The sequence below is a fragment of the Juglans microcarpa x Juglans regia genome, chromosome 5D (assembly GCF_004785595.1).
Source record: "Juglans microcarpa x Juglans regia isolate MS1-56 chromosome 5D, Jm3101_v1.0, whole genome shotgun sequence".
Taxonomy (NCBI): domain Eukaryota; kingdom Viridiplantae; phylum Streptophyta; class Magnoliopsida; order Fagales; family Juglandaceae; genus Juglans; species Juglans microcarpa x Juglans regia.
This window is the reverse complement of record NC_054602.1, coordinates 12,233,553-12,244,927: the sequence shown is the minus strand read 5'-3', so window position 1 is coordinate 12,244,927 and position 11,375 is coordinate 12,233,553. Positions and strand designations below refer to the sequence as shown.

Genomic DNA, 11,375 nt, shown 5'->3' with positions numbered 1-11,375 from the left:
GGATTACAAATTTTATATTTAGTGACTGAATTTTGTTGATATACAATAAAGGAATGATTTTTGACTTAAAAAAAATGTGACGATGTGAATTAATATTATATATTAACATTTGGGTGTGAAATCCCCAAATTACCTTTTCCTAAAAAAATGTTTGGGAAAACTTTTATACAATTTATAATTTTTTGGTTGATAATTGCCTCCATTAATGGGGAATGAAAATTTGATTTTGAAGTCAATGTAATTTTAGGGATCCATCTGCATATAATATGGCTTGTTTTGCAAATAATTTTGTTTAGCTTAATTTAATTTGTGTGAAAGTTACACTTTCAAGTTGGCACTATATATGCCGCTCGGGGACTAACATTAATGTAATATATTTATAATGTCCTATCCTGAATTTCTTAAACATTGTATTTCTTTAATTGATCATTACCATTATAAAAACAAATAGAATTACAAATACAAATACCATAAGCATTCAACATGATATGATAATGTTGGCCAAGTACCCCAACCCAACCCAAGAAGGAGAAGGGAGATTGAAGAAATACAAGCAGGAGTACTGCAAAATTAATCACAATTGAAGCTAGCTAGCAGTACCAGGTAACTTGATTAATGCATGAGTACGATTTCTTACTTAATTTTGTGCCATCCTCTGTGCCTGTGCCTTGTGGATATCATCTTTCAGGAACTTGACTACCTTCTCAAACTCCTTGAAATGGTTAATAGAGCTAGCTGTATCCACTTGACTTTCCTTCAGACTAGGTGGCCATTGAAGGTTTCTTTGAATACCCTTAAAATCTCCCCAACATTTTTTGGCTTGTTCATACTTACCTAACATGATGTAAATAATAGCCTGTACGTGTAATCATTCTCATAATTAAAGGACACAAATATGTCAATATTAAATTAGAGCAGTGCTATATATACAACTTTTTTTTTTCTTTTGCTTTTTTTTTTCTTTTTTGAGAAAGAGGACGATACCTCCATATTTTATTTAAAAAAACTTCACTTATAGCGGAAAAATACTATTGAAACAATAATGGACCAACATTACAAAACACCAAAGGACTACTCTATATTAACGAAGTCTCTAATAAGGCACCCCAAGTTTGTCTAGCTTGATCAATCCCTTCATTGCCTGTGGTAATTCCTACCGAGTGAACCAAGTCTTTGAGATTCCTTCTGAACCCATTATGGTAATCAGCCACTGTATTACTCTCCCCAAAAGAGTGGTTGTTCTGATATGAAAATGCGCCTAAGAGTACTTTAATCTCTTCCCAAAAATCCTCAAGGTACCAGATCCCACATTGGTTTTGTTGCACCCATTGAACAACAATCATCGAGTCCATCTCAATTTCAATAGATCTAATACAAAGTTCATGAGCTAGACGCAAACCATGAAGCAAACCCATCATTTCTACTAAGTTATTGGTCCCATGTCCAAGGTGCATTGCAAAAGCACCCATTAGCTCACCAAGATGATTTCAGATCACGCCACCTGCACCTGCTTGTCCTGGGTTCCCCTTGCAACTTCCATCCATATTTAATTTATAAATCCCAGCTACAAGGCGTTGCCACTTTACTCGCATGTTGATCTTTTCTTTTACGGGTTTAAACGGTATATTGAGATCTTGCAAAATATCCTTATCATGGCGGACAAAGTCTTTCCATCTTTCAGTTTCATACCAACCCATGTCACCCAATGTTTGAATGAAAACCATGTTGTCTCTATATTGTCCAGCTTATCTTCCATGCGCAGTTTACATCTCCTTTTCCACAATAACCATGCACGATATTAAGCCCAGTAAATTACCCACCCGACTTGACTTCCTTGCATGCCTAAACCATCCTTCAACAATATCTCTCCAGCTTCTACTAGTGACAAAAGGAATGCCTAGATAGCTCAAACATCGTCGCCACATCTCCTGTGCAAAATCTCCCATAACCAGTACATGATTGAGGTCTTCATATGCATGATTCATACAACAATCACATTTTGAAGCCAATGGAATTCCAACTCTCCTTATTTTACCATCAACACTTAAAGCATTATTCATTACTTTCCATGTTGCAATAGAAATATTTTTTGGAAGGTAAGGATGCCACACCCATTCAGACAAGTTGATTCTTGGAGTTGAAATTCTGATGCATTGCCATGCACTTTTTGTTGTAAACTTCCTACTGTTTTCTGTTGTCCAGATTAATAAATCAGCTCCCTCTTTACTCCTTCCCAAAACTTCCAACAACTCATATGTTTTATCCATTCCGACCAACTCCTACAAGTAATCCACATTCCAACCATTATCTATCTTACAGTCTTTGATGAGAAGATTTGGACATGCATTCACCTCAAACTGATCAGCTAGTGGGCCCTCTGATGTCCATTTGTCCCTCCAAAATGAAATCTCTCCATCTCTAACCTTCCATTTTGATTGTACAATCACCCTTGGGATACACTTAAGAATATTTTTCCAAAACCGAGTTCCTTTTCCTGCATCAACCAGAGAAATATGCTTGTTTTTCACGTACTTGGCCTTAAAAAACTCAGTCCATAGAGAATGCACTGTCAACATCTTTCAAGCAAATTTCGTATGTAAAGAAGTTTGGACATCTTTAAAGTCTCTAATTCCCAATCCACCCTCCTGTATTGGCTTGCAAATTCTATCCCAAGAGCACCATTTTCTTTTAGATTTTCCATCTGAAATACCCCAAAAGTTGGGACTTGAATAATGGACATTAAATGGATAGGTATACTCGACAGTACATGTCTTAAGAGCAAAATTCTTGATCCATTGGATAGCAACTTGGTATGTCATCCTTCCACTTTCTTTTGTATTTTCTCCACTAACTCATCCATATGCTTCACTTGCAATCTGCCAGTAATCAAAGGAGCCCCTAAATACTTGAAAGGTACACTATCCTCCTTAAATTCAGTTATGCTTAGAAGCACCTTTTCATTTTAGGAGCCATGCGTTTAGAAAAATTCATGAAAGATTTATCCTATTAACCTTTTGTCCTGACCAAGATTCATAAGTTGTAATTGTCCTTTTGATCTCCCTTTAAGGACTTTGTACCACCATTTGTAAAGGGAACAATATCATCCTCATATAGTAAATGTGATATAATGCTCCTCTTGGGTGATAATAAGGTAATATTTTACCTTCTTGAAATTTAGCATTCAACAAACGAGAGAAATTTCCTCAACAAGAATAAAAAGGAATGGAGAAATGGGATCACCTTGCCTCAAACTACGACCTCTTTTGAAAAAACCTTTCCGTGTACCATTTATGACAATAGAATACCATGGTGAACAAACATATTGCTTAATCAATTCCAACACTTGTTCCGAAAAACCAAATGAAGCTAAAATGTGTAAAAGAAATTTACAATCAAAACTATCATACGCCTTGGCCATATCTATCTTTAGAATAACATTACCACCTCTTGAAGGCTTGTTAATACTGTGAAGTATTTCCTGAGTCAGGCTTATGTTATCAAATATGCTTCTTCCCAGTATGAAGGCCCCTTGTTCTTTAGACACTAACTGAATAAGCATGGGAGATAATTGACCCACCAAAATTTTTAAACAAACCTTATAGATTACCGAACATAAACTAATGGGTCTGAATTTATCAAAACCATTAGGATTCTCCGCCTTTGGAATAAGTACTAACGAGGAAGCAGTGTAAAACCGAGGAAGAACTGTGCCACTGAAAAAAAAAAATCTCTCACAACTTCCACAACATCACTTTGTACAATACTCCAACATGCTCTAAAGAAACCCGAGCTAAATCCATTAGGACCTAGACTGCTGTCAATCGGAATGGAGAAAAAGACCTCTTTAATTTCCTACAAAGAAGGAAGCTGACAAAGCAGTAAATTATCATCCTCAACAATACTCTCCTCAACCGAATAAGATAAATCTGGAGGATGATTTTGTGATGCACACTCCATAAAAAAATCTTGAAAGTACTCTACAACCCCATTATGAATATCTTCCAATGAATTCAAGGTAGTCTCATCCCCAAGCTTCATCTCCCTAACCTCTTTGAAATTTCTTGATTGGAAACTTTTTAAAAACTTAGCATGCCCTTCACCCTTTTCCAACCATGTTATCCTAGCCTGATGTGCTAAGCGAATCTCCTCCTGTTTGTTCCATGTTAAAAATTCAAGCTGAAAAATTAATAAATCTTGTTCATCCTCCTAAGAATAGCATTGTTGAAGACCAAGCTCCAGTCTCTCAATTCTCTCCTCCACTGCCCTGTTCTTCCTCAATCCAAACAAACAACACGCAATCCATGAATCTCTCATGCATTACCCACATTTGCTGCAACTTAAAACCAACACTACCGTATGGTTTTAAAGGAGATTCTAGCCAGATAATCATAGGTGAGTGATCCGAAGTACTTCTTGAAAGATATTTCATATGATCTCCCCCATGGTTTTCAAGAAAAAAAAATTAACAAGAGAGCGATGTAGACGTGCCCAACTCCTTGTCCAACTATCATGCCCATTGCACCAAGATAGAGAATTGCAATTATGAGGTAAATCGGATAACCCATTACCATTGATAAACTCATTGAGTTCCTCCATAGCAACGGATGGCCTCCTGTCGTCCAAGAAGAGTCTAATGGAATGGATCCTTCAAGCCTGGCCCAAAGTTCACATCTCTCTTGGTAAGAACACTTCGCATATATAAAGGTGACAAACATATGATGGGATTGCATTTGCACCAAAATAGTAAAATGTTGTCCACTCCTGTTTTCAACCGACACCACAACTTCAGGATTCCACACAATCCATAATTTCCCCCCATGTTCATTAGAATAGCTAGAAGAGGAATTCAAATCACATTTCAGCTTTCGTAATCTGGCCTCCTTATTGAAAGGTTCTACCACAGCTAAAATCTTTGGTTTGTATTTATACACAAGCTTCTTCAAACTTCTTTGTGAGGTCTAAATCCCTCTAACATTCCAATACATGAAAGGACTCATCATAAATTCATTCTATTGGGTCTGCTTGCGACCCTGGCTGAGCTCTAGGTTTTCGTTCCTCCCTTATCAACTTTTCCATTATTTTCAGAATCTGAATAAAAGTATTTCTCTTTACTCAGGGGCATCAACTGGTCCTCCTCCTTCTCGGACATCAATTGAACCAATTCAAAATTCTATTGGGCGCTTTCCTTCTCAGTCCTCTGTTCATTAACCCCATTATCCATATCATTCTCAGCAAACTGTTGAATTGTGAATTCATCAACAGTTTTAGATACCTCATTCTCGTCGTGCTCTTGGACATCATCTTTAGCCATAGCATGAATGCCATCAGTAGCCTACTCTTCAATGGGCTCCAATCTAATAGGTTCCTTTGATAACACAATTTTTTGCTTAACAACATCTTGGCTCAAATTCTCAATTCATTCATAACCCTATTTTCTTCCTCCATTTCATTATTGTCTTCTACCATAATCTAATTCACCAAATTCTTTAAAGCCTTAGTTTCATGTAATCCCTCCATTCTGCCACTGGTTACCTTTAAGGTCTCCTTTGTATCCTTTTTTTGTTTTCTTCACCATATACGATCATGCTTTTTTCCTTCACCTTTCCTTGGCTCCTCCTTTGATTTTTTTTTTCCATCCTTTTTACAGGTCATAGCTTTATGTCCTTACACTTTGCAGATCCCACAAAATGCAAGAAGGGTTTCGTAAACCACATCTTGAAAGAAACTTTTCGGATGATGAGGTAAATCGATCCATACTCGACAAATTGGATCTGTGGCAGCGTCCATCTCTAAACACACCCTTGCACCATCTGTTCTGCTAGCACACTTGGTGCTATTGTCCCACCGTATAAAATGCCCTATCGACGCAGTTATATTTTTCAAAAAGGAATCCTGATAAAAATTGGGAGGGAGACCTAGTAAAAACGTCCATACAGAGACCATGGATGGTTCTTCTTCATCGCTAAAATATGTATTCCAATGAAGCACCCTATATGACACTCCTTCCATCTCACAAGTCTCTCTCGAGAAGGTCTTCAAGAAATCCTCCTCCGATGTAAGCCTGATAAAGATGTTCCTTGGCTTCTGCATGGAGGAGACAATAGGTTGCATATTGAGTCCCCATTTGTTACGGATAAAGGATTTGATGTTATCAACCGATTGTCTTTGCTTCAGGAATTTCAAAACCATCGAAAATTTGAAAGGCATGGCAAAGTGTTCAATTTCCTCTTTCGAAAAAAGGATGCAAAGATCACCATCAACGAATTTTGGAAGACGTAAAGGGATCATCACTTATGGAAGAGATTGAGGTGATTGGGAGACCATATCCGAAAAGGAGTAAAGCCTCCCTGTTGGCGCCGAGGAGCCAGAGCCCCCAGAGGCCGCCATCCAAAGAATTCTTGGCTTAAAATTACAAGCTAAGCCTTTTAGTTGAACGATACATTCAAATTTATTTGATTAGGTGATATATACCTTCAAATTACAATCTTACTTATAATTTTATGTACAAAACTCATTTGTTAGTTTTCTTTTAAAATTCAAATTTTGAATTCAAATTTCATAATTTTCAGCATATAATTAATAACTGACATGTGGAGAAGTAAGTTTTTTTTAAGTTTTTTTTTAATTACAGTTAGCATTTTTCATTAAATTATGGTTTTACAGAGAAAAAAAATATCATATTGCATGGACACATGACCATAACATCATGATTAATTACGTCTATAGTAATTCATGTCGGTGTTAATATGACTAACATCTAATTTGCAACTATCTGCTTCAAACATTTTTTTAGCATGCGGTCCCCCTCCTAGAACTATACATGCAACTAGGAGTACCATCTGATCACCTCATTAGAATTGTCCCAAAAATGATCCAAATGAATGTCCTGGTTAGGTTTTGGTATATATATCTAGCAGAAAGATTGACTGGAATGGTTAATACTTCTATCCAAAATCCAACTTAATTCAGACAGGGGCAGGGCAAACTGCTTTATACGATGCAGGTGTGTTAATGTGCGTGCATGTGATCAACTCATGAGTTGGATATAGATCAATATAATTTTTTCCCCATGCAAATCCGTAATTAATTACATGCATGGATATTAAATCATCTCATGCATAATAAGTTGGCCGGGTGATCTTCAGTGAAACTAACAACTGATCCTAATTGACTAGTTGCGATTTAAATGCATGCATGATTTTTGGTTGTCAAGAAGGCAAAAGGCCAGAGCTCCTTACCTTGTACAGTGGACGTCGCGCATCAGAAATCTCCTCGTGCTTCAAGCATTCGCAGTTTAAAGCCTTTTCAAAATCTCCCTAGAGATATATATATGTCCAAATAGCAAGTGAGAAAATCATGTGCATGCTTGATTCGTATAACCATGCATGTAAGAAGCCTTTACATCCATAAGAGAGAAAAAGGGGCCGGGAAAACGGAAGAAAAATGGTTAATGACTTATTTACAAACTAATGTTAATTTGTATATGAGTTTCTTGTATAAAATTTCTGTATAGACCTACTACGCGCGTATTTATCCCATGAACAAATTTAAGAGTACTAGTAATGAGCTCAACAAAGTTAAATTTTGGCCAAGAAATAACTAAGATGCAAAATAAAGTGCAACAATGGACTCAATAAATGAACAGTGATTTTAGCCACACATTATATCACTGGCCAAATTTGTTGAGACCATAGAGCTGGCCAAATATTATTTTTGGATTAAAAAATTATCTTCCCGCCGCCTCACTTCTCTCCTGCGCATGTTCAGTCGCTTAAAATTCTTTTACGTATGTGAGGTGATTAGTCCACAATTTTCCATTAACGTTGAAAAGTCACGTCTGCCGAAGGAACCATTTTTCTTTTTCTTTTTTTAATCTTTTTAAAACTTATCAAAAGAAACAAATGAGAAAAAAATTATCAAAAGCAATTTGTACTGCTTTAGCTAGGTGCTAAACAGTCCGGAAAAAATTTGAGTTGAAAAAAGTTTAATACAACAATAAAATTTAATACAATCATAAGCTTAATATAACCATAAACTTTAATACAAGTATATATCAGTTGAAAAAAATGACCGTGTAAAAAAAGGACCGTTAGGAAATTTTATCTGTTAGAATAATATTGACATTAGAAAATTAATGTGTAGTTTTTTAATAACGAATAACTATTCAAATTATAATTAGAATTAAAAAAAATGAAAAGTTTAAAATAATATTTTAATAAAATAGTAATAGATTTGTTAAACCTGTTATTTGATGTTGCTAAAACGTGACTAGCTAAATTTGTAAAAGTGAATTTTCTAGTCAAATTTTGGCCAAACTTTGCTGAGCCCACTACTAGTGCTCTAAGGTATGTTGTATGTGTAGTTTATGAACTTGATGCAGTCAACAGAGGAATCGTGGGCTGGTGCTGGTAATTTGATCAATGAAGCCAAGTTGTTAATAGGGCGTTTCCAGGAGGTCTGTGTTCAACATGTTAGTCGGATTGAGAATGGAGTTGCTCATTCTTCAACTAGATATGCTTGGAACATTGTTGATATTGATGTTTGGTGGGAGCAGATCCCTTCTTTTGTTAGTCATGCAAAAGTTTGATACCAATTGATGTAATGTTGCTATTCCAATGAAGTTTCTTTCATTAAAAAAAAAAAAAAAAAAAGGCTTATGAACTTGAGATTTTTCGTCTATGCTCTTAGAGTTTCATCTCTACAAAATTTTGTATTTTTTCATTATGTATAGAGTTTGTAAAAATATTGTTAATTATTTTACTGTTTTCACATAGATTTTGGTTTTGCTTTTTGTATAACCTATTTGATAATTGGATTGAAAGTCAAAATGGCAATATTGTGATTGAGATAATTTTTTAAATTGGTCATAATTAGCATAAAATTAATATATAATATTGAACCCTTCTAGGTTTATATACCGGGTCTATCCGAGTTTTCAATAGGTATCAAAGGCGATGTTATGGTACTTTTTAAAAATTAGTATCAAGCTAGGTGGGATTCACTCACTTTGGATTAATTTTCTAAGTGACCCTAGCTAGGCTTAAGATCATCACTTCATATGGATAAACTCATTAATCTCTCGCATCAAGACCCTGTTTTGATGGTAACAGTTATGCCTACTAGAAAGTTTGCATGAAAATCTCAAGGAATTAGGTGTCAGGAGTAGTCTAGAGGGAAAAGGCTCATTAAGCGGGATAGAGTCAAACTCAGATGATTTTTTTCTCAACCAAGTTCATCGGTGCTAGCTGCTAGGGTTTCAAAGGATAAAACGTTCTTTCGTGTGTAAAATTATAGATGAGATCAAAGTTTCGTGAGCTACATTAATATTGTATAGAATGAGAGATCGGACTTAGATTTATGAATAGTAATGAGTTGAGATGAGTTGAGTTCTTTATGAATAATAGTGAGTTGACTAGATGATGAAGTGAGCTTTGTGGTGCCCACCTAAGATGAGTTTAGATGTGTTTGGATGTTAAGATGAATTTAGATGTATTTATGAAAATTAGTTGAAAAAAGTTGTGGGTCTCGTGTATAAAGAGATGTAGAGTTAAAAAATATTGTGAGTCCCATATGTAAAAAAGTTTTGAGTTGATATGAGTTTAGTGATTTGAATTTTGGGTGTTTGGATGTTAGACTTAACTTAAATTAAATTAGACTGAACTGAGTTGACCTCAATATAATTCAAGTTCCAAACATGGCCGAATATTAAGTTGTGGTTTTGTGAGTGTCTAAAACTGATTCATGTAAACATTTGCTTCTATAATGAATTCATATTTAATCTCTGGATGTATATCCCAAAGTCTATTGTAGACTGGTCTTCAAATATTCTTGCTATTAAAACTTTTATATATATATTATATATGTATATATATATATATATGCTGTTTTTGAACCATCCAGGTGTATGTACGTACGTAGGTACAGAGAGAAATATGATCAGTTAACTTGTTACGTATAAGAAATTAGCTAGATATATAGCTGCATGCGAGGTTAAGAAATAATGACCTTGTAGATGAGCATCTCCACAAGCAGCATTTCGATTTCATAGGCTTCGTGTTGCTTTTCCTTTTGTGCATTCTCCACTGCTTTTTCTAATATTGCCACCGCTTCCTCTTCTTTCCCGCTCATTTCCAGCTTTGCCACCGTTCTCTTTATTGCAAATACATCAAGCTAGTAAGCCCTTACCTCTCTCAAGAACAAAGTTGAGTTTAAAAGAAAGCAATATTTGATCATAAATAGTTGCTTTTGTGTGTGTGTGTATGTGTATTGATCACCTTCAGAGATTTTGGGATATGGCTGGCTGATTTGGTATTCTGAGAATAGTTTTTAGGAAGAAGTTTTAAAGAGAAACGCTAGATATGTTTCAGCATCTTTGTTGCAGTTCAATACAGCTAATTTTGAATAGAGCGAAAGTAAATAATATTAATATAATTAATACAAGAGGGATTTTTCTGAATGTTTGTGATGTGGATATATATATATATATATATATATATATAAATAGAGAGAGAGAGAGAGAGAGAGAGAGAGAGAGATGCCTGACCTGCAGCTGCATTAAATCGGGTTGTTCCTCTTTAAGCAAATCCACTAACTCTGTCTCAGCTTTGTGCAGTGATGCTGCATTGTCATGAGCTTCATGATAATCAACCAACCTCTGCAAGGCCAATTTGCCTCCGTGGAGAGCCCCAATGGACATAGACCTCGTAGGAAGACGTCGAATCTTAGGTCTTCCTTTCCTAAGGTGATTCGTAAGAGCCCAATATCCCATGGAAATGCCGGCAAATATGACAAAGGGCGTAGCGATCACAATCATTGCCCTCTGAGTACTTAATTTTCCTTTCAAATAATTGAAAAAACTTCCCATGTGGAGATCTAAATTTCTGGGACGGTCTGTTCTGGGGACTTCTCAAAAGCAAGTTGAAGAGAAGTTTGTGTGAAAGGGGGTAGGAGAAATGATAGTGCAAAATCACCTGAGCAATTTCATGAAGGTGAGAGATCAGCTGTTCCGATCACATTCTTGCTAGGAGGCTGGAGGCCAAAGAAACTTGTGCGGGTTCAGAAATCATTAAGGTTGTACAAAGATTTTGTTCCAAATTCCTCTCTTACATTAGAAGCAAGAGCTTTCTTGATGTTTTCATGGGGAATTATCATGCCTTAAGCAAAGTAATATGCGGATTGTCGTCTACCATTTTAAAAAGAAGTACGTGATGCAGCTTCTTGAAGACAGATGCTGTTATTTTCAGCCAATGAATGATGAAAGGGTTACTGTTGACACAGATTTAAGATGTACCCCAAGATACCTTGTTTCCAATACATGTTCAACACAGTCATGCAAGGACATAAGAAAGATACCTTGCCAGTTAAGCACTGCAACT

At 35.8% G+C, this 11,375-nt stretch overlaps 1 protein-coding gene across 1 annotated transcript; it reads right to left on the bottom strand.

Moving 5' to 3' along the window:
- Nucleotides 1–453: 453 nt before the first annotated feature.
- On the bottom strand, nucleotides 454–11,165 carry LOC121266558. The gene is made up of 4 exons (XM_041170427.1): nucleotides 10,544–11,165; nucleotides 10,006–10,149; nucleotides 7,239–7,316; nucleotides 454–856 (listed from the first exon to the last, which is right to left on the bottom strand). The coding sequence occupies exons 1-4, from the start codon at nucleotides 10,862–10,864 to the stop codon at nucleotides 638–640; spliced, it is 762 nt and encodes a 253-aa protein (XP_041026361.1). The 5' UTR covers nucleotides 10,865–11,165; the 3' UTR covers nucleotides 454–637.
- Nucleotides 11,166–11,375: the final 210 nt, after the last annotated feature.

Bases quoted from the DNA above. Each gene is read 5' to 3' on its own strand.
- LOC121266558 (XM_041170427.1), bottom strand. From the start codon at position 10,864: ATGGGAAGTTTTTTCAATTATTTGAAAGGAAAATTAAGTACTCAGAGG. The intron at 10,150-10,543 runs GTCAGGCATCTC...TTTGCAATAAAG, and splicing joins CCGATTTAATGCAGCTGCAG to AGAACGGTGGCAAAGCTGGA. The intron at 7,317-10,005 runs GTCATTATTTCT...ATATATCTCTAG, and splicing joins TGGAGATGCTCATCTACAAG to GGAGATTTTGAAAAGGCTTT.